This window comes from Linepithema humile, chromosome 1, assembly GCF_040581485.1.
Source record: "Linepithema humile isolate Giens D197 chromosome 1, Lhum_UNIL_v1.0, whole genome shotgun sequence".
In the NCBI taxonomy this organism is placed as follows: Eukaryota; Metazoa; Arthropoda; class Insecta; order Hymenoptera; family Formicidae; genus Linepithema; species Linepithema humile.
Window position 1 is genome coordinate 18,241,246 of NC_090128.1, and position 23,661 is coordinate 18,264,906.

The 23,661-nt window shown below is 44.3% G+C and overlaps 3 protein-coding genes across 6 annotated transcripts; 1 reads left to right on the top strand and 2 right to left on the bottom strand.

The window, feature by feature from the left end:
• Window positions 1–1,325: 1,325 nt before the first annotated feature.
• On the bottom strand, window positions 1,326–2,111 carry LOC136997015 (uncharacterized). The gene has a single exon (XM_067347130.1). It carries the CDS (start codon window positions 2,109–2,111, stop codon window positions 1,326–1,328), a length of 786 nt encoding a protein of 261 aa, XP_067203231.1.
• Window positions 2,112–8,185: 6,074 nt separating this feature from the next.
• On the top strand, window positions 8,186–13,550 carry LOC136997349 (putative nuclease HARBI1). 4 transcript variants are annotated; one of them, XM_067348037.1, is made up of 3 exons: window positions 8,186–12,281; window positions 12,393–12,741; window positions 12,820–13,550. In XM_067348037.1, the coding sequence occupies exons 1-3, from the start codon at window positions 12,100–12,102 to the stop codon at window positions 13,519–13,521; spliced, it is 1,233 nt and encodes a 410-aa protein (XP_067204138.1). In that variant the 5' UTR covers window positions 8,186–12,099; the 3' UTR covers window positions 13,522–13,550. The 4 variants fall into 4 exon arrangements, with proteins under 4 accessions (XP_067204138.1, XP_067204136.1, XP_067204137.1 ...); XM_067348035.1 differs by having other exon boundaries at window positions 8,186–11,887; window positions 11,992–12,741; XM_067348036.1 differs by having other exon boundaries at window positions 8,186–11,101; window positions 11,181–12,741.
• A 61-nt stretch (window positions 13,551–13,611) lies between these two features.
• LOC136997351 (uncharacterized) lies at window positions 13,612–16,235 on the bottom strand. The gene is made up of 8 exons (XM_067348039.1): window positions 16,098–16,235; window positions 15,824–15,927; window positions 15,427–15,553; window positions 15,174–15,341; window positions 14,908–15,094; window positions 14,520–14,785; window positions 14,357–14,413; window positions 13,612–14,076 (listed from the first exon to the last, which is right to left on the bottom strand). Exons 1-8 carry the CDS (start codon window positions 16,183–16,185, stop codon window positions 13,865–13,867), a joined length of 1,209 nt encoding a protein of 402 aa, XP_067204140.1. The 5' UTR covers window positions 16,186–16,235; the 3' UTR covers window positions 13,612–13,864.
• Between the last annotated feature and the right edge of the window lie 7,426 nt (window positions 16,236–23,661).

A 23,661-nucleotide genomic window follows, 5' to 3' on the forward strand; every position in this document is an offset into this window, starting at 1 on the left:
AAATACTCTTTTTACTCTTGTCATTTACAAGTGTGGTGTCATTTGCAGACAAGATACTCTTTTTACTCTTGTCATTTACAAGTGTAGTGTCATTTGCAGATATACCAAATTTTAAACAATTTCAACAAAATTTGGCAAAATTACGACGATTTATATCTTAAAATCTTATTGAATTTGGGAATAAAAATTTTTCAATTTTTTATTTTTATTATTAAAAATAAGCATCGAACAAAAAAACTGCAAATAGAAAAAAGTTTCGTCTCATCATTCTCTACAAGCCTATGTTTAAAAAAAATTAATCTTGCGACTTTCAAAATTTTCATGCTTCGAGACGTTTAGACGATATTTTTACACGATTTCGAGCGCAGAGCGATTTCGTTGATCCGCGTCCTCAATTGTGTTGTAACGGTTCGCCTTTCTCGACGCCGCGGATCTGCTCGCCGGAGTCAGGATTCGAGAGAAGGAGGGAAGCTTGATCGATCACTCCATGAAATATATTAAAGCTGCGTTTATTCAATCAATTGTGGTGAAGAATACAAAGTGCGCTTCTGCGCGGACGTTCCCTCTTAAGGTCTATGGCGTTCACTTACACTAACGTTAACTACACTCTATATAATACAACCGCGTACCGGGAGAACCCTGGTTTTAGGAGAGGGAGCACCCGTCTCCTTTAGGACGGCCTAGCGCGCTGCGAGCCGGGAGAACCCTGGCTTCAGGGCGGGAGCACCCGGCCCTGTCGGTGGGAAGTCGGAGAGACCGAACGCCGGGAGAAACCCTGGCAGCAGAGTGGGAGAACCCGGCCCTGTCGGCGGAAAGTCGGAGAGACCGAACGCCGGGAGAAACCCTGGCAGCAGAGCGGGAGAACCCGGCCCTGTCGGCGGAAAATCGGAGAGACCGGACGCCGGGAGAAACCCTGGCAGCAGAGCGGGAGAACCCGGCCCTGTCGGCGGAAAATCGGAGCAGGTATATCTCGGGAGCACCCAGAGATGTGGTCTGGTCGGATACCGGATCGGGACAGGTGTCGTTATGCTGGCCGAGCCGGCTTATATACCCGGCTCGGGCCTCCCACCCGCGAGTATCGGTCGCGCAGTGGGAGCGGTCCCCACGCTGGGGCGTCGCATGGGCGCGAGCGCTCGTGGGCGTCATAGGCGTCGAGCCTACGTCTGGTCGGTCGCTAGGGACGATGAGTGGTAGGCGCATCGTCACATCACCCCCCCTCTTAGGCTAACGCAAGGAATAGACTCTGGCTTAAATGACTTGAATTTTCTGTGTTTATTATTTTTTTTTTCTTAACCTAGGCTTACAACGTACTCCTTAACCTATGCTTAACCTAAGCGCTGTACGCTACGGGGACGGCCACGGCGGTCGAACCGGATGATCCACCGTCCGGTCGCGGTGAGGATCCGGTACTTCCGGCCGAGGATGGTGGTGAGGAGCGGGACCTCGACCTTGGTGCCGTCGCCCAGTGTTACGGTCACCACTTGGGGCCCAGGTTGCCGGGGTCCCAGTCCGATAGACCTGGTGAGCGCGGGTTGGCCGGAACTGGCTGGTGGCAGGTCGGGCATGGCTGGCCCGGGCGTTGAGGCTGGTCTGGCCGGGACGGGGCGCCTGATGAGCCTGGGCGGAGGCCGACTGGGGCCGGTGACGACGGGCGATGCGCCGGGCGTGGTAGACCCGGGTGCCGGAACGGCGGCCTTATCGGGGCCGGCGACAAAGGCCGGCGGCGAGTCGGGCGTGGCTGGCCCTGGCGGGTTACCCGGGCTGGCTTCGGTGGGCGGCCGGGTGGGTGGTCGGCTGCGAACGGCGGTCGCGACGCACGACCGTCGCCTGGGCTTTGGCGGTGGCAGCGGGGCGAGGAGCAGGATCGCTTTTTGGCGGTTCTCCCGGTCCGAGCGTTGTACTGATGTCCCGGGTCGAGGCGGCCGAGAAACGGGTCGCTTCGGGGCATCGGGCGGCTTGGCTGGTGGCTCCGCCGTTGGTTGGGGGCTCGGGGCTGGTCGAGGCCCTGGCGTCGGCTGGGAATCCGGTGTGGTCTCGGTCTGACCGGACTCGCTCGCGCTGTCGGAGATTTCCCCGAATAGGGCGTCCGCTATTTGTTGTTCGTTGGACATAGCGAAGGATTACTAAAAGCTCTATTTCCGGGCGGCTTTATATAGGCAAGCTCGAAGGGGCCGGAGTGGGGATGGAATGCGGCACGTGTCGGTTCTCGGCCGGCGTGCCGACGCTGGGAAAGCGGCCGGGAGTGGGAGTCAGGAATGCGTGCAGTAGTCCGTCCGTACGGCAAGCGCGCCGGAGTCGGTACGGGGACTGTGTCCCTGACAGTAGTCGTGCCGTAGGGCGGGCGCGTCGGTCGGCGTGCTCGGCTATTCCCCCTCTCCGTCGGACGGTTCTTCCTCGTCTGTGGGCCCGGTTTTGAGGTCCTGAACGTGGACGTGACGGTACCATTTGCCCTGTGCGCCCCGCAGGTCGACGATAACGGGTGACAGGATCCTCCGCACCTCTAGGGGCCCGATGAACTTGGGCGCTAGCTTAGCGTTAAACGCTTCGCTTCGGTTGGAGAGCGGGCGGTCCCGCTTCCACACCCGGTCGCCCAGCTTTGGCCGCCAGTCGCGACGCCGGAGATTATAGTGGCGCTCCTGTCGCTGGAAGGCGCGTGCCAAGTGGATCCTGGCGACTTCGAAGGCCTCGTCGAGTTGTCGGCAGACGTCCTCCGGGCTCCTAGAGTTGGTCGGTATCCGGCGGTCGCGCGGATCCGGCCTGGCCAGTTCTCGGCCATGAGTAAGGAAGGCTGGCGTATATCCGGTGGCCTCGTGCCGCGCGGTGTTTACGGCGAATTGTAGAGCGTCGACATGTTCGTCCCAGTTTCGGTGACGTCCCTGGACGTACTGCGCGATCATGGTCTTGATCGTCCGGTTGGCTCGTTCCACCGGATTGCAGTGCGGTGCGTACACCGGCGCGGTCTGGTGTCGTATCCCGAAGGAGTCGAGCATGGTCCGGAATTGTCGCGATGTGAATTGCGTTCCATTGTCCGATATGATGCGTTGCGGGCACCCGTGCCGGTAGATGACTCGCCTTGTAATTTCGCGGGCGAGAGTGGGAGCCGTGGCCTGTCTCAGGGGTACTAGCTCTATCCATTTGCTGAAACGGTCTTGGGCCGTCAGTAGCCAGGTGTGCCCTTTCGCAGACCGGGGTAGAGGACCCACCAAATCTACGGACACCTGTTGCCACGGCTCGGTGACGGGGGTGGCGTGTAGTCGTCCGGCTGGTCGTTGCTGCGGTGGCTTGTATGCCAAACAGGTGGGGCAGCGGCGGACATATCGCGCGACCTCCCGGAACATTCTAGGCCAATAATAGAGCGACGCGACGCGGGCGACTGTCTTGGCTACGCCCAGGTGTCCGGCCGTGGGATCATCGTGTAGGCGCCGCAGGAGGTCCTCCCTCTGGTCTCGAGGAACGCATTGTTTCCACTGGTCGGCGGCGGGTGCGTCGTGGAAATCCAGGCTGTGTAGCACGTGCCGGTACAGCTGTCCGTCGCGTATATCGTAATCAGGGTATTCTGCGGACTGACTCCGCACCCGCGAGAGGAGTCGTCGGTACCACGGGCAGGCGGGACGTGGAGTGATTGCGCTGACCTGCGGCTCGCGTGACAGGGCGTCGGCCACCTGGTTCTGCGTCCCGCGCCGGTATCGTATACAGAAATCGAACTGCTGCAGTTCGAACAGCCAGCGGCCCAGTCGGCCGGTCGGGGCCTCTAACTGTTGCAGCCACTTGAGGGCCTGGTGGTCCGTGATGACGACGAACCGGTATCCCTCCAGGTATCCACGCATTCGACGAATGCCCCAAACTACGGCCAGGCACTCGAGCTCGGTGGCGCTGTAGTTACGCTCGGCGCCATTGAGAGTGCGGCTAGCGTAGGCAATCACCCGTTCTCCCTCTGCAAGCTGTTGGGTCAGAACGGCCCCGAGGCCGTGTGAGCTGGCGTCAGTTTGCAGCAGGAACGGTTTCGAGAAGTCGGGGCAGGCTAGTACGGGAGACGAAGTCAGCGCTGCCTTGAGCCGTCTGAACGCGAGGTCTTCTTCGGGCCCCCAAGACCACCGTACATTCTTCTTGGTGAGATGGGTCAGTGGTGCGGCGACCGTCGAGAAGTCCGGTATGAATCGCCGATACCACGAGGCCATCCCCAGAAACTGGCGGACTTTGCGGACTGTGGTGGGGGCAGGCCATCCGGTTATGGCGGCCACCTTGATCGGATCGGTGCGGACTCCATTTCGGTCGATGATATGACCAAGGTAGCGCAGGCTCTCCCGTCCGAAGTGGCACTTGGCGGGATTAAGGCGGAGCTTGGCCTGGCGTAGGCGCCGGAAAACTTCGGCCAGGTGTTGTAGATGTTCCTCGAAGGTCCGGCTTGCGATCACGATGTCGTCCAAGTACACCAAGACGTGTGGTTCCAATTCCGGACCTAGGACGGAGTCGAGTAGCCGTTGGAAAGTAGCCGGTGCGGAGTGCAGGCCAAATGGCATAACTCGGAACTGGAACAATCCTTTTCCCGGTACCGTGAACGCGGTCGCTGGTCGGCTCTCTGGCGTGAGTGGAATCTGCCAGTACCCGCTCTTTAGATCTAGTGTGGACAGATACCGGGCCCCACGGAGTTTGTCCAGTGTTGCGGCAATATGTGGCAGCGGGTAGGCGTCCTTTACTGATGCGGCGTTGAGCTTGCGGAAATCGATGCAGAATCGGTGGGATCCGTCCCGCTTCCGTACGACCACAACCGGAGAGCTCCACGGGCTGTTGGACGGCTCAATTATGCCTTCGGCAAGCATGCTTTCGACCTCCCGATCGATAATAGCTTGCATGGCCGGGTTTCGGGGGCGATATCGCTGCTTGATGGGCGTCACGGGCTTGAGCCGTATATGGTGGGCCCCGCGATCGGTCGGCCCCTTGATGGCCTCAAAGCTCGGTAACTCGCGTTCTAGAAAGGTTCTCAGACGCGCCTCTTCTGATGGCGAGGCGTGGGTGCTGGCGGCCACCAGGCTGGTCGCTGCCGTGGTTGATGTCTCGGTTCGCGGAGGAGGAGGCAGAGTGATGCCCAGTTTTGCCCACAGATCGACACCGATCAGCATCGGACTACCCAGGCGGGGTAGTACCGCAAAGCGGTGAGTGTATGTGTGTCCCTGCACGGAGATGGGCAGGACTATAGTTTCGGTGATAGGGACGCTGGTCCCGTCGGCGAGATCGACCCGATCGGTCGCGGCTTCTAGGTGGTACGGGCTGCCTTCGCACAGGCGTACCGTTGCCTGATCGACGAACGAGAGTTCGGAACCTGAGTCCAGCAGCGCCCAGCGCGTATGTTGTAGAATCCGAACTCGGAGGTGCGGTCGGGGCTGGTACCTCATTCGGAGGCGGGCTGGGCGGCGGCCGCAACGTCCCCGGCCCGGCTGGCGTTTCCCGACGGTGGGTGACAATCGCGAGTCAGGACGCCATCCTTCCCGCAACGGGAACAAAACTTCTTGGCCGGCCGTCGGCAGTCCTGACGTGTATGCCCACGCTGCTTGCACCGCCAGCAACATTCATCCCGGCTGTAAGCGGCAGCCGCGGCGGTCTTGCAGCCGGGAGTTCCTGTCCGCTCGGTCCGACGGTGGTTTATGGCCTCCAACTGGGCGGCTCTGGTGCTTAGCTCGCCCACAGTGGTAGCGTCGGTCAGCTGAACGTACAGCTGGTACTCCGGGCCCATGTTTTCATGTAGTTGCTCTACTTGATCTCGCGCGGTGTAGCCCCCAGCCCGGCGCATCATGGTCAACAACGCCGTGGCGTAGGCCTGAAATGGCTCGTCCGGCCGTTGATAACGGCCTTGTATGTCCCGGCGGAGCCGGCGCTGGTAGCCCGGCGGCAAATAATGCCCGCGGAGCTGGTCGCAGAACTCCCTCCAGGTAGTCCAGGTATCGCGGTTATTTCGATACCACAAGAGGGCGTCGCCTTTTAGCATTTCGGGCAACCCCAGCAACAGCTGATCGTCTCGGCACCCGTATCCTTGCCGCAACTCGTCCACGCGCTCGAGGAAGGCCAGCGGGTCCTTTCCGTCGAAGTGGAGCCCCCATTTCCTTATCTGGTTCATGACCTTTGCTGGGTCGGCCATGGGTGTTTCTATGACGGTGGACGGGCCGGGGTTCGTGCTAGCGGTGTCTAGCGGCATATTCCCGGATCCCGTGGCAACGCGGTTTTCAAATAGTGAGGGGTTCTGTGCCACAAATCGCCGCAGCCGCTTTCGTAATTCGTCGAGAGTTCCCTCGGTCGATAGTTCTTGCGCGGCTAGCTCCTCGATGGCCTCTCGCTTGGAGATATAGTCGATCTACCGTGGCATGGAGTTTTATGCCGATCGTAGCTTCCTCTAGTCGAGTCCCTGTTCGGGCGCCATGTAACGGTTCGCCTTTCTCGACGCCGCGGATCTGCTCGCCGGAGTCAGGATTCGAGAGAAGGAGGGAAGCTTGATCGATCACTCCATGAAATATATTAAAGCTGCGTTTATTCAATCAATTGTGGTGAAGAATACAAAGTGCGCTTCTGCGCGGACGTTCCCTCTTAAGGTCTATGGCGTTCACTTACACTAACGTTAACTACACTCTATATAATACAACCGCGTACCGGGAGAACCCTGGTTTTAGGAGAGGGAGCACCCGTCTCCTTTAGGACGGCCTAGCGCGCTGCGAGCCGGGAGAACCCTGGCTTCAGGGCGGGAGCACCCGGCCCTGTCGGTGGGAAGTCGGAGAGACCGAACGCCGGGAGAAACCCTGGCAGCAGAGTGGGAGAACCCGGCCCTGTCGGCGGAAAGTCGGAGAGACCGAACGCCGGGAGAAACCCTGGCAGCAGAGCGGGAGAACCCGGCCCTGTCGGCGGAAAATCGGAGAGACCGAACGCCGGGAGAAACCCTGGCAGCAGAGCGGGAGAACCCGGCCCTGTCGGCGGAAAATCGGAGCAGGTATATCTCGGGAGCACCCAGAGATGTGGTCTGGTCGGATACCGGATCGGGACAGGTGTCGTTATGCTGGCCGAGCCGGCTTATATACCCGGCTCGGGCCTCCCACCCGCGAGTATCGGTCGCGCAGTGGGAGCGGTCCCCACGCTGGGGCGTCGCATAGGCGCGAGCGCTCGTGGGCGTCATAGGCGTCGAGCCTACGTCTGGTCGGTCGCTAGGGACGATGAGTGGTAGGCGCATCGTCACAGTGTTTATAAGTCGCGTACAAACAGAGATCAGACTAGTTCCTTCGGTTCCTTATCAGTTAATACACTTGACGGAAAAGTCGATTTGAAGAATATTGCGAAATATGGATCGTAAGTAGAAAATTAAATTATTATTAAAATCATCATAAGAAATATAAATTATTATTATTTATTAATTAAAAATAAAATTTTTAATTAAATAATATGAAAAACGGCATAAGAGTGATGACTAGATTGATTATGACTAGAATTATGTGTTAAGAATTAGGAATAATTAATACATTTCGTTATCTTATTTCAAATAAAATAATTCCAATTTAATTTTCCTAATATTTATTCCTATTCCTAATATTTTCTCTATTCTACGTAGAGAATCTTTATTATAATATAACGTTACTCCAATAATCGTTAATCTCAATCTATTGTTTCTATGTTGTAAGTTTCTCAAGTAGTATAGCTTTTTAAAAAAATTTACATTAAATCTTGCTTAAAGATTAAAATTTTTAATTTTAGTATTTTGAATATTAAAATTGCTGATTCTTTTAATTTTATGTATATTGAGAATGGTCGAATAGTCAACTGTTTATATTCTTAAAGACAATTTTGTAAATATAAGAAAGGTTAACACATATTATTTAGCTGTAGCTCATAATTCTTCTACCGTTTTTCATGTTATTTATTTTGTTAGCAAAATGTTTAATCTTTAGTTTCTTTCTCCTCTCTTATACATATATAACAGTTTTTATTTTTTTTAAACTCATAAATGTATTACTAATTTAATAAATATATATTAATTTTTGCAGAGGACATGACACAAAGAGTGGAAAGTATGACGCTGGAGGAGAAAGATGCTGCTGTACAACAGTTGATGCAACAAATGTTGCATCAACAAGAAAAATTGGTACAAATGCAGCAGCAGCTGCATTTGTTAATAAGTAGTGGTGCAACAACGCAGCAGCAGCAGCAGTAAAATACAAACACAGAAAATATCCAAGAGCAGCAGCAGCCGGAGGAACAAACAAGAGGTACATTATTATTTTTTTTTATTTTTTGTAACTAAATGATTAATTTATATGCATGATTGTTTTATTTAATATAGTACTTATCTGTAAATGTGCTTATTTTTTAGAAAAAAGGAGAGGAGGCGGAAAGTCTCGCGCTCGCTGGTATCACCAGCGAGGTGGAAGAAGTGAATGGGGAGGCAGAGGTAGATGGGGAGGCAGAGGTGGATGGAGCGGCAGAGGTGGATGGGGTGGCAGAGGTGAGTGGGGACCGAGAGGTGGCCAGGGCGGAGAGGCCATATCATAATAAAAAAATATTATATAAATTAAAAAAATATTAGATAAATATAAAAATAATTTTATATATTAATTTTATATTAATATTAATTTTATTTTTTTAACAAACTTTTATTTTTTAATATTTTTTTTGTATTTTTTATTTATATTTTTATTATTTTTTAACTTATTTACTTATACAATATACTTATATTTTTATTTTTTAATTTATATTACTTATACAATATACTTATATTTTTTTTTATTTATATTTTTATTATTTTTGACGATATTTTTATTATTTTTTAATTTTTTATTTATATTTTTATTTTATATTTTTCTTATTGATTTATTATTATTATTAATAATATGTTTTTTAATCTAATTTATGTGATAACATTATAATAAATATATATTGACTAGGCATATTGTGATAATTTTATATTAAGATTTATTTTACATATATAAAAAATAAAATTTCAAATAAAATCAATTATCTCGTGCTAACTCTCTATCCCGTCACATATTTATAGATAAATAAAATATTACTAACATGTCTGCAAATGACATCACATATGTATAAAAGAAATATATAGAAAGATTAATGAAATGTGGTATAATAGGGCTCCTGGCGAAGGTCCACTAAAAAAACCTAACGCGCCGTTAGTGGAACCTCGAAGGTGGTGCGGAAGACCACTATTAATAATACTATTATAATTACTAATAAATACTATTATAATTACTAATAATACATTATTTTTACAATATTTTAACAAGAGTACAATAAATCTGACTGCATTTATAATATATGTTACCGTCTCCTCCACTCATCTCCATAGTACAGTAACTTCTGCTAATATGCAGTAATTTAAAATAAATGATTAAAAATGGAATAAAATATAATATGGCATATGAAGCATATATCATAGATTGTTGGTGTGAAAATTTTAATTATCTTTTATATAGAAATAATTCGTCTACATTTGACACGTTAAAATGTACACCGATCTCAGATTGAGATACTAGAGTGTACGAAAATTAAGTACATTATTGATCTCACTATTCGGATTCTCCGAATGTACGAATAGAAAATTATTGAACGGGAGAAAAAATATCAGGACGCGAGTGACTAATTGTAAGTTGGGAAATAATTAAAAGTTTTACAGGTATGTAAAATCTTTCGAGTCGATAGACATAAATGCCAAAGCAAGCATGGCTAAACGAATAAGGCGAATGGCAAGAACATAGTATATGTTAAATTTACACTTTGTTGCAATATTGCAAAATAACTTCATTTTTCTATTGACAATAGCAAATCTGAATTATTTCAAAAATTGTTAGTTTTAACATATGCGAATATTATTAATAAATATAAACTATTATTTTTTAAGCAAAAAAAAGATTATTTGATAATTTACACTGTTAGAAACAAATGCGGAAAAAAGAAAAGAAAGTTGCGAGAAGCAAATCTCGAACACGGGATTTTTCATATTCCAGCCACATGCCTTAGAAACACTTACTTCTTAGCATTTATCGTCTGTTGCGTCGGCTCGGTGGAAGGGAGACGGCGTTCTCTTCCATTGGTCGACCGGGTCGAGCTCACACGGATAGGGTGACGTCATCGGTTCTCGGTTGTATTAGTGTGATGCCGCCGCTCGTTTCTGGCAGCATTGGACTCGCGTCGTGTTCTTTCGGGAGGCTTCTCGCACGACTAGAGCCCGGAGCGAATGAGAGATCGCTCGGCGGTACTTCTTCTTCGCGAGTGTCCATCGCGTCTTCTTCCTCTTCTTCTTCCTCGGCGTTACGCGCGTCTTGATTTCGTCGTCCGTGTGCTACTCGTACAAAGTGAAGATATCGCCAAAGAGCCTCTTTGTACATCTTCCATCTCTCGGCTTCGTCGTTCAGATAGGGCGAATTAAGAATTCGACTCATCTCCGCATCGAGTCTGGATAGAGCGGTTCCGGGTGTTCGTACGGAATTATAATTATTATTATTATTATTATTAACGCTTTCGTCCGGTGTGTTTTCCACGAGCGGTGCGCCGTAGTCGGTAGTCGGTTGATGCAATTGACGCTGCATTCTCTCGAGATTTTCCGTAGAAATTAAAACCATTTTTTTCGCTCTTTCCATAACACTCGATATTATTTTCTCTCTTGTGTTTTAAGCCGTCACCTTGTCTATGATTCGCGAAAATAAGGCCTCTAATAGAGGAACGATAATATAGGATAAGAATCCACCTCGTTGTACCAATAGCTTTCTTTTATTCTTCCAATTTCCGCGCTTTGACGCGATACGACGTAGCGTCGTTTTGTATTTGCTCAGACGATTTTTTTCGCGCCGTTCGAGCGCAACGTTACCATTGAGCGTGTTGAAAACGCATTCGCAAATACAGCGAATAAATTTTTCGTCCGCGGTTCGCAGGAAGGAGCTGCGTTGATTTTTGTTCAGATGACACAGCGCCTCTAGAAGACAAACGTTTCTCTTTCCGATCGAACGTCTAGCGGTTTTCGTTGCACCGTCCGACGCCGCTACTTTCATCGTGAGAAAGTCACTCGCAACTGTCATCTCGCGAGCGATGGTGCATACTTTTTATACGCTGGATCTGCGCGGTACGTAGACGTAACGCAACGCATCGTCGGGAAAGATGCTTGTCCGAAATCGATATTTGTCCGGAGTCGATTGTTTCAGATCGAGTAATAAATATCCGTGGGGGCGCGAGGTTGCGTCAAAGTATGCTTCTTCTAGAAACTTTGGGTCATCGGGGTACACCTGTCGCGCGAGATGACGAATTTGAGCGCGATCGCGCGGGTTCTTGAAGACGACGATGTAATTGGTATTAAGCGATATGTCGCGCTGACATCGTCTCTGGTGAAATAGATTATGCGTGATAAGTATAACGCTGAGGGTGCCATTACATGGAGCGCAACTGGCGTAAAGCGTAATTTGCGTATTTAGTAATTTTATATAGCGTTCTAGTAATTTAATAAAAATTACGCCACGGTTACGCTAATCTGAAGGACGGCATTTACATGGAGCGTATTGAGCGCAACGCGTAACTAATTCAACCAATTGTAGATCAGGGTTTCCGTTGTACAATCTAACGGAAATGTTAAATCGATTTGCGATTGGTTTTCGTAACCTACCCATCTCGAAAAGTGACGAAAAATACGCGTCATGTAAAACCCATGCTTTGTGTTCGCGTATGACGTGCGCATATTTTGATGATAAATATTTTATACATGAAAAACTGAAAAATTTAATTGGATGTTTAAAACAGTCCATGGCACGTGTGTCACTGCATTTTCCGTTCAGATCATTTAATATTTTTACCATTAAATGCTATTAATAAAAGAGGGATAAGAAAATATATATGTAATCTAAATAATAAATGAAAGGTAAGAAGAATATATATACGTAATACAATTAAGTGCTCGCAGTACTTGCTGTAGCATCGAGCAGATCCACATTTATATTACAGTCGCTTCTTCACACTGCTCAGGTTTTACAAGTGGACAAGAACAACAGAAACCGCTTCTACCTGCGCTCATGCTGATTCATCTTACGGCACAAATACACAGAAAACTGGAATTGACATCAACAAATTATAATGGATGAAAACACCATAATGGATCCTAACATAATATTAATAATTATATGGAAAAAATGGCAAAAGTGGAAGAAGATGAAGCAAACACTTCAACAGCGGAAAGTTGAGAAACGACATATATTCAAACTGTTTCTAATATGGAAACTGATGATGCATCAAGAGGAAAAAGTTCATCATAAAATGTGGGTGCGTCCGATATTTAGAGAAAGACAAAGATTATTGCAAGGTGCCAGTAATAATCTGGTCAGAGAAATGGAGTTTGGAGATCACGAAATGTTTTTTAATTATTGTAGAATGTCCGTAGACATGTTCGATCAGTTGTTGAATGTTATTGGGCCACTCATTGAAAAACAGTTTGTCATTCGAGATCCAATATGCCCCCGTACCCGGCTTCTAGTATGCTTATGTTATTTAGCATCTGGGGACAGTATGACTTCAATAGCTTATTCTTTTCGGATTGGAATAACCACTGTCTCAAAAATTATTACTGAAACATGCGAGGAATTGTGGAATACTCTCCACAAGTCAGTTTTCCCTGAAATAAAGAAAGAGAATTGGCTGAGAATCGCCAATGATTTTGCGACGAAGTGGCATTTTCCGCATTGCATAGGTGCGATAGATGGAAAGCACGTAATAATACAGGTAAGTCGATGTTTAAATAATGTACTTAGTATTTATATTTACTTAAAGAAATGAAAATGGTCATTTTCTATATTTCAGTCACCTCCTCACAGTGGCTCAACTTTTTATAATTACAAAGGAAGTCATAGTATTAATTTATTAGCGGTTTGTGACGCCAATTACTGTTTCACATTGGTTGATATTGGTGGAGAAGGCAGACAGAGCGACGGCGGGATCTTCACGCATTCAAACTTTGGTCAGCGATTTCAACAAAATCAAATGACTTTGCCACAACCGAGACCAATTGAATCTTCTGGGCCAGCATTACCATTTATATTAGTAGCGGATGAAGCATTCGCTTTGACTCATTACATGATGAGGCCGTATCCACGAAGCGGACGTCTAAATTGTCAAAGAAAAGTCTTTAATTACCGTCTCAGTCGAGCACGAAGAATGATTGAAAGCGTGTTTGGCATTTTAGCAGCGAAATGGCGAATTTATCGTCGACCGATAATCGCATCTGTCTCTATTGCAGTCAAAATTGTTCAAGCGACTGTATGCTTGCATAATTTCGTGATTCAGAATGAAAATAAATTGCCACTCTCCGAAAGGCGTTATAGTCGTATTCTCAGTGAAGTGGAATTAAGGACAAGCGGTGCATTGCAAGAAATAAACAATGCTAATAGAACAAACACTCATACCCGTCTTGCTTCCAGAATTCGAGACGACTTTGCTACATATTTCGAAAACAACGGGGCAGTACCCTGGCAATGGAAAAAAGTTCTGCTCAATGATTTTTAAAATGGTAATATATATATATATATATATATATATATATATATATATATATATATGTATATTATATGTATATTTATAATAAAGATAAACATATTTTGTGTTTTATTTTGTGTTTTATTTTTATAAGATATTTTCAAATTTTTAAGTCTCTTTTCACTATAATTATAAGTATAATAAATTTTTTAATAATTATAAATATAATACATTTTTTTACTTAAATATTTTACTTAAATTTATAATTTTAATATAATTTTAAATATTTTACTTAAATTTAATTAAGACGCACATAATATCGGAGAATCGTAAAATCGGGAGCGAAATTTCCGTCATCGCATCACGTACTACGCTACGTTGTAAGCTGCTTACGATGCAATTTTTCTTCTTCTTCGGCGAGCAGAAACGTCAGAAATTGTATTTCTAAGCGACTTCTGTCGCGATATGACAACCTTCGCATGCCTTCTCCCAACCGTGCTAGAAATCCATCTAGCGGATCAACAATGTGTGCTGGTTCTTTTAAGGCTTCTATTATAGCAGTTTGTAATACATCGGTCTTTTGCTCTGAAACATAATGTAAGACTTTTAATACATCAATCATGTTATATGCTTGCGTGAACACAATATAAACATACATACATGTTTATTGATTAAAATTTTATTAAGGTATATTGAAATTTTAATATTTAAATAAAATTATTATTATTATTATTAATCTTAGTAAATGAACTATTTCATTTTCAACTCAAATTTTTATTGTAATAATTTATTTTTAAAATATTCCAATTACATTTTATAATATATTTACTTTGTTAAAATTTATTTTTCTTAAAATTTGACTTACTTTTGAGTGCGGACATTTGTCGGGGTACATCCGCATAGTCAGCACTTTGCAACAATCCTGAAAACAAGATAGTAATATATTATTGTAGCGATAAATATTTCAATACGTGTACAGTTATTATCGTCAAAAGACACGGGAGAAAAACATAATAACTAATACTAACTTCTTGAATTTGTGGCCGCTATTCGCGAAGTCATATTGATGACTGTTGGAGAGACGCTTCTGAACGTTGACGGCCGCGGAGAAACGAGAGTTGGTGTGGGCGTTCGTGGAGGATCAGAAGTAGGACTCAGTGCTGGTGGAGAGGCATGAATGGTAGTCGGCGTCCGAGGAGAAATATCAAACCTCACATTATCATAATTCTCGTATTGGTCGAGTGTTCCATATTCTTCACTTTCAGCAACATCATTTGGCAATGAACTCACAGTCCTGGAATAAATAAATAAATAAATAAATAAATAAATATATGTATATATATAGCATCCTATGTGAGCGCATCGAACATGAAAAGTTGTCTTGTACATCTATTTTGAAGAGCTTAAAGAACTTACTGTCGTGTCTCAAGCAAGTCGTTCAAAAATGTCATGATGTCATAAAATCTAAACTTAGGTTTCTTTGATGCACTAGTTTTGGCTGCCGATCCACTGGGAATGTAGCCTTTAACCTTTTTGCGAGCTTTTATGTAATTATCTCTCAAATATTTCCAACGAGCTTTAGCCTCCTCTGGATTAAAAGCCCCTAAAAATTTAATTTCATAATTAATTTATAATGTATAAAATATTTGCATATTTGTATTCACAAAAGATATAGATAGTACCTCCTAGAGTATTTGAAACTTCTGTCCACAACGCATTTTTACGTAAATTGGTTCTTTCATTAGGAGGTATACGATGGTCGTAGAGACCCTTCCTTGCCTTCACTGCTCCAATCAAGAGTTCATCCAAAGTGTCTGTACATACAGGATCTTCCGCAGTCTTTGTATTGCCTTAGATCATTAAACAAATGGATATATTTAATTATTATAATACAATAAAATATGCGCGAAGAATAAAAGAATGCAGTAAACATACGTATTGTCACAACATTATTTTCATCTATATAAATGCGATCTTTGTCCTCCACATAATGTTTGAAGCATTCATGCTCGAAAAAATTAGTGGTAAAACTGAACAGCCACCCACAATACCCACATTTGTGCTGAAAGGATTCAAGCGTGCAATGCAAACATTAAGATGTTCATGCTGCTTTAAAATTTTCAAAAATTCATGCATTTAAAACAAGATAAATATTAGATATTTGAGAAAGAGAAAACAAAGATTTCAAATGTAAAAAATGCAAGTAGCAAGAGTAAGACCTATTTATAACAAACTGCAACCTTAAAATTTTGTATCGACATGCTGTGAGCAGTGACAGATATAAAAAAGCTAAAAAGCTATTATATAAAAAATTAAATATTTGTTAACTTACCCTGATTTGATTATTCATCTTTATAACACACGCAGTTGGGGGCTTCTCAAAACCGAGGGCACTGTTCCTTGGAATGAGTGTCCTTTGTCTCCACAGTGGATTTTCTGGTAGAACAAATAAAAAGGTATTTTCCTTAAAAAGGCACAGTGATGAGAACAAAAGATGAGAGGCCAGCAACGGCCGGATCGTGATGAATCTCATCAAAAACGTGACAAAGTGTTAATAGACACCCGTTTACTCGATTCTTTGTTAATAAGCAAATAAATAAGCAGACCTTTGATAGGATACTTCCTCCAGATAATAAAATAGCTTAGAAGTAAGCACAATACGACCAATTTGAGAGCACTCGTGCACACGTGCATATTAATGAATACAAGATGGCGAGCTGAAACGTCAATACGCACATATCTGCGTTTCTTACGCCAGAAATTGGATTCGACGTAACGGTCATAGCGTAAAAAGCATAAAGTTACTAGACGGAAGCTTGGGACGATGTGATTGGTCGGCGCAAATTTACATGAGTTACGCTTTACGCCAGTTACGCTCCATGTAATGGCACCCTGAGATTCTTATGGTGACTACCCTTTGTAAAAAGATCCACGATGACGTCGCACGAGGATGATTCTCTCATAAGATCGTCGATTATCACCAACTTTGGTGTGAGAGGATCGTGGGAATAATCATGCGCTTGTGGCAACCCCTCGCGAAACTCGATTGCATTTTTCTTTATTTTTCCCGCAGCGTTCCTTTCTTTTTTCTCAAACGCGTATTGAAGTTGTCGATAAGCATCCTGCCATTCGGCGTAATAAAATAAAATTCTTTGGAAAGAAACATCGGCCATTTCGGATAGATATTTGAGAAAAGTTTTTACAAAGACCGTTTTGCCGCATCCAGTGGGACCGCTGACGATAGACGTCCAAGGATGTTTCCAGCGTATGTCCATCTTGCGAAATGAACTCTTCGCCGTTCGCTCGCGCCTTCATAAACGAAAAAAATCAGCGAAACACTATGACGCGATAAGCTTACTGCCCACTGACGGCGGCGGCGGCGGCGGCGGCGGTGACCGCTTGCTCGCGCTAGCGTACAACTCGCGGACTCGAACAAGCTGATTCGGTCCGCGGAGACGCTGGACAAGCGCAACCGCCGAAATTGCTCGCGCCAGCGTCCAAGAGTGGAAACGCTACTTCGCGCGATGAAACGCTTTTTTTTCTCGGAAAAAATGAGGGTTTTATACGGGAAAGTAAGTTAGGAGGAAGAAAAATCTTTAAGAAAAATTATGCGAGAAAACATTTATTTTTACGAATAAAAGTACATGATTTGAGAAAAATAAAAATATTCGTTTTTATTTCTTAAATTTTTCATAGTTTTTACATGGTTTTTATACAATTATACATTTTACATTTTAAAACTAGCAATATTTTCTTAAATTAAATAAAAAAGTTTTTTATTTATACTTTTACAAAAATTTATAAATCTACTTAAAGCTATTTATATAAAGTCGGAAAACACACGCTAACCGTCGACAGCGAAAGAACAATTCTGTAAAAATTATCGAATCGCGTAACCGTAAGGAACGGAACAACGACTATTGATAAATCTACGTTTCAATAGCACAGGAGTACAAGCTTTCACTTCGTCGCGAGTTATTAACTCGTGAAAAGCCGTACGCCGAATTGCTCTGAAACGTAGATTTATCGATGTTCTATGTGACTTTCCTTCTTCTTCTTCTTCTTCACTTTCCTCTTCTCGTCCCTCTCGCTCTTTTTGCAATATTAATTCTCTTATACTATTAAAATTGACTAAGCATGAGTTTGCAAAGTTTAGGGTTATACCCTTTACTTTGCAAACTTCGTGCGTGAGTCCTTCCGGTGTGCGAACAACGTAAGCATAAAATTTCGGGCCACCGGATACAAACGCCTCGATGTAACTACCGGACTCATAGCTTTCGAGTTCGTTCGTCATATCGCCCAAAAAATTACCCGTACGCGACTCGTATTCGGAAGGATCATCGCTGCTTACATAAATGCAAGAATCGGTATCGTAATATAAAACGCGTCGATCTAAGCGTTCTAAATATTTATACAACACTAATCGCGCTAGCGCCGTCGTGTACGCCGCTAAAACGACGTTGGTAAGAGGCGAGGGAACGTCGGCCTCTTCCCGCAGTCGCCATGAAACATACATCGCATCTTCGTTTACCGGCAGTATTTCGGTTATTTCATGTTTGGGGCTTGTGAGCAAACTCGCTAATCGTTGCTGAGTTTTTACGATTTCGGTATTCGTTAGGTTGGGTCGTTGGCCGAATTTCCCCCAAAAAGAATTTAAACACAACTTCGCGACCAAACGTAATCCCGAATTTTTCGCGATATTGTTACTTTCGAGAACGATACCTTCGGTTTCCTCGTAATCACGAAGATATCGTTCTTTAGCCTCGTCATCGGTACATTCACTCGGCCACCCGCTGGCTTCTTGTTTTAATTTTAAAAATGTATTAATATATTCGGCGAATAACCCACCCTGCCGCGTACCGTGATCGTAGCGTGTTGCGTTGTACTGCCAAATCTCGCTAACCTCCGACACGAAATAACCTTTTTCAAGCGCTTTGCGCAATTCGCACGATACCCATGTACCCGTAAATTCACGTTCGGAAGGCCCGTGTTTATAATCTTCGCGTGAAAATGTTTCGCAGCAACTGCGGCACAACGCGAATAACAATTTTCCGCGTACGCGATACGGTAACACGGGGTGAAAGAGATCGCGCGGTGCGAGTACTTTGCAACGTACGAGGCCTTCGACGGAGTCAAAATTGTAATTCGGGCCTTCTCCGATTAGCACCGAACATTCCTCCCCGACATACACCGTGGGATGTCCGATCGGAAAAGTACCCGTTTTTAAAACATACGGATACAGAGAACATACATCGATGTATCGTATCTTCTCTGTACCCGTAATTTCATATCGAGTCGCGACATTCCCCGTACGGCCGCCGTAAAACGCATCGCGCGGATTGAGCGGTTCGTTTTCAACCATTTGATGGTGCTGTAAATATTCCCGCATTACGCTATTTACAGCCATCGCACGATCAAAATCGCACTCCCATTTCTCCGTCACCGTGTATCCGCGTTTTCTAAGACGATATGTCGTTGCGACTGTATGCTCATAACGCAAATCGATCGTATCCCTACGTTCACTGTTTACGGAGAGGTTACTGTCGCGGTTGATTCTAAAGCACGACGGGCAACCGTGCCAAAAACATCCGTGAAATTGAAACACGTGATGTCGCGTTACGCCGTTTTCTAACGATTCGTAATATCCGTCGACGAGTGTGCCGTCGAGTACGCGATATTCGCGGGTACGCCCTGCGTGAATAAAGGTCCGTTTATACGTGTCCGTACCGTGTCCGTACCGTACACGTCCGTGCACGGATGCTAGATTCGATTCCATATGATTAAATGTAAGTATTTACACTATTCCGTATCCGTGCCGTCCGTGTCCGTACCGGCACCGCAGATATCGTTGGCGACGATATTTTCACGGACCGGACGGCACTGAACGTGTCGGTACTGACAAATGTAAATAGGCTTCAGTGTAGCATTCAGATTTTTGAGTCTCATTTTGTATCAATCTGCGATATTGAGAGCATTCTTTTAAAATAAAGAAATAGATTATGATAGAATTATTTCAACAAAATTGATAGAATTAGTGCAACAACACATCGAATTATACGATCTTTCCCATCCAAAATATCTTGATGGAATTTATAAAGAAAAACTGTGGCAGAGTATTTCTCAAGAACTTGACCAACCAGGTAATTTTACTCATGATAAATATTATTTTACAAATAAATTTTTATATTCATTAAACATCATTTTATTTGAAGAAAAAATACACAATTCTCTTCAAAAATTTATACATATGTAGGAACGTGTTTTCGCTAGCCGGTTCTCTCCATCTTGTATATTGTTTTCGTATTTTATTATCAATTAAATTGAGTAACACATTAAAAGCATGTTCTGACATTCTAAAATATTGATAAAATTTAGTTGCATCATAAAAAAATTCTTTATATGTAAAATGTAAAAAATTCATCTTTTGTTTTTCGTTTTGTCCATGCTTTATGAACCCATAAAATCCGTTTTTTTTTTTTTTAAGATTTCTCTTCGTCTAAAATTAATGCTATTACCGCTAATTCGTTTATCGATAGCTTTGCCATGTTCACAGTTCAGATGTATGTCTCAAGACTGATGTTTCAAAATATTCACGGATGCGAGCCGGATATGTGTAAATTAAAGGTCCGTACCTTAAAGGTCCGTTTATACATATCCGTACCGTATCCGTACCGTGTCCGTACCGTACCGGCAAGATTCGATATGAGTATTTACACATATCCGGCTCGCATCCGTGAATATTTTGAAACATCAGTCTTGAGACATACATCTGAACTGTGAACATGGCAAAGCTATCGATAAACGAATTAGCGGTAATAGCATTAATTTTAGACGAAAAGAAATCTTAAAAAAAAAAAAAACGGATTTTATGGGTTCATAAAGCATGGACAAAACGAAAAACAAAAGATGAATTTTTTACATTTTACATATAAAGAATTTTTTTATGATGCAACTAAATTTTATCAATATTTTAGAATGTCAGAACATGCTTTTAATGTGTTACTCAATTTAATTGATAATAAAATACGAAAACAATATACAAGATGGAGAGAACCGGCTAGCGAAAACACGTTCCTACATATGTATAAATTTTTGAAGAGAATTGTGTATTTTTTCTTCAAATAAAATGATGTTTAATGAATATAAAAATTTATTTGTAAAATAATATTTATCATGAGTAAAATTACCTGGTTGGTCAAGTTCTTGAGAAATACTCTGCCACAGTTTTTCTTTATAAATTCCATCAAGATATTTTGGATGGGAAAGATCGTATAATTCGATGTGTTGTTGCACTAATTCTATCAATTTTGTTGAAATAATTCTATCATAATCCATTTCTTTATTTTAAAAGAATGCTCTCAATATCGCAGATTGATACAAAATGAGACTCAAAAATCTGAATGCTACACTGAAGCCTATTTACATTTGTCAGTACCGACACGTTCAGTGCCGTCCGGTCCGTGAAAATATCGTCGCCAACGATATCTGCGGTGCCGGTACGGACACGGACGGCACGGATACGGAATAGTGTAAATACTTACATTTAATCATATGGAATCGAATCTAGCATCCGTGCACGGACGTGTACGGTACGGACACGGTACGGACACGGTACGGATATGTATAAACGGACCTTTATAGGATGTCCGAGCTCTCGCTCCATCCACACCAGCCAACGCAGTGCTTTGCGCGATTGCGTATTCGCGTGTCTGTACCCACCCGGTGGAATTATACCAATCTCGCTTTCACGCAGAAAGTTTTTTCTAAAAACCCTCATACACGTGGAAGCGATTGTTGTACATTCCTCGAACGGGCACACTTTTCCGCGCCTCAGGAAAATTTTCCTAAAAGCCATGCACGCTCGTCTAAGAATATCCACGTCGTTGCGACAATAGCGCGATATCTCGAGTTGAAAATCAAAAATATAATTCGCCCGGGTTAACTCGTCGTGCCATGCTAAAAACTGTTCGCGTTCTTTCGTATTCATAGTTTCCGGAGAGTAATACTCGACGCCCGGCAACGGTCCTACATAGAATTGATTATCGAGCGTGTTATATAATAAATGCGGAAAGACGCCTTTATCCAAAGTATTCGCCAGCCCAAAAGTTTTTGGTAATTCGGATAACCGCATCGGCATATAATTAACACTGTCGATAAATTTCGTATTTCCTACCGTTAGTACTATGATTTTAGTACCGCTCAAAATTACACGAGGTTCTGTCGAAATACCGCTTTCTACTATGGTAAATATCGGAGGATAAATTGCGCGTCGAACGATTTTGCGTTATGAGCAATACAAATTATTTTTTTAAAATATGTCGTCGGACGCGTCGCGAAATTTACAAATTCTTTAACAGGATTGTGACGAAATGTAAATTCGCGGATACCGCACCAACGACACCGCACCGACATATCTTCTATTTCCGCGCACGATTCGCAAATCTGCTGCGCGACGCAGAGAGTGGGCACGTGAATTTTTACATTAGCGGTACCTCGAAGCGTTTCATCCTGTCGTGTTTCGAAATCGTAAAACACGAATGCGGAGCGGTTTTCTGTTTTCGACACGTGTTCATCCTCATTTTGATCTTCGAAATGCTCTTCCGAAGAGCGACCCACGATGCTACTCGAAGCTCGATTGATCGGCATCATGCAGCAATAATGATTTAGCGGTTGGTGAGAACGACACGTGAAACAGAAAGCCGCGCCGCATTCGTGCTGTTTCTTTCGTTCGATTACACGACCGCACTCGCCGCAAAATCGTATAACGCTACAAACGCTTTGAAGCGAATGCCCGTCGTACGATTTTTGCGCGCGATGACGCTCGAGGCACGCGCGATTAAAAAATTCGCGATTACATTCCGTGCAGCGTATTCGCTCATGTTCGAATCTCTCGCAAGTTGGAACCATGTTACAACGCGGGCATTTATTAGAGCATCGATGCCCTTTCGCGTCACTGCGATAAGCTACGTTGCACGGAATGCAATACCCTCTACTTCCAGCAGCGGCTCTTAAATTTAAAATCACGCTATAATGACGCGATTCGGCGACAAATAAAATATTTAATCGAGATATAGGTTCTCGATGTAGAGAGGCTAGCACCGCTGTTCCGTCGAATAACGGTTTACCCCCGCGACCAAAAGTGTCGGAATTGTAAACTATTATCGCGACATTTTCCGCGGCTAAATATTGTTGGAAATGTTCAATTTCCCTAATTCCGCAGCCGACTTCCGGAATCGCGATACCGACTTTTTTCGTCAACTCGACGGCGAGTTCGCGTTGCAACGACGAATTTCGTTTTCTCACCGCGTTCCATCTCGCATGCAACTCGCCCGTACGCACATTTCCACGCTCGTTATAAATCTGTGCCGTCACGAGCGCGCAAGGAAAACACAGATTATCGTTGTTGTTTATTGTTAAACTCGAACGTTTACCAACAATATCTAGAGCGTTATATCCACGTCCCGTGGGAGGGGTGATACGAAAAACGCGAATATTAAACTCTTGCGCTACGTTTAACCCCCCTGAACTTTGAGCTAATAAACTCACGAGATTCCAAATGTTCTCGGGAGTCAAATCGTTCGCCCTACGGAACGATATTCCAGCGGGGCCGTGAGAAAGAGCCGGAGAGTCGAAAGACAATCCAACATAATCTCCCGGTACGCATGAAAATATCGCGTAAGAGTAAATTTCGCGAAACGCGTTTTCCAATCGCGTGTAAACCTCCCCTCCTCCCTCGGGAAACGGAAGTATACGGAATCTAGCTTCTCTACCCTCTATCCCGAAATTTCTAAATCTACGCGTGTTTTCCGATACTAATTCTATATAATTAAAATTATCGCCGACCTGATTATTATTCCTTTCCGCCGCCGATGCTGCATCGATATCCTCCGCTCGCCTCGTTTCCTCCTCCTCCGTTCTTTCCTCTTCCTGCGGCGCTCTTTCGTCGGTTTCGCCAGTCGATTCCACGCCCGACCGAGTTTCCTCCGACTCTTCTTCTTCTCTACCGCCACCTGTTTGAACTGCAAAAGTCAAAATTAAAAAATTAGCGAATTAATTAAAAATTTGATAAAATATTATATTTTATATCTTCATGCTCGAATTTTATTTGCAATAAAAATCGAAAAAGTGTTAAATCAGCTCACCTCTAGATTTTCTTCTTTTTTATTTTAC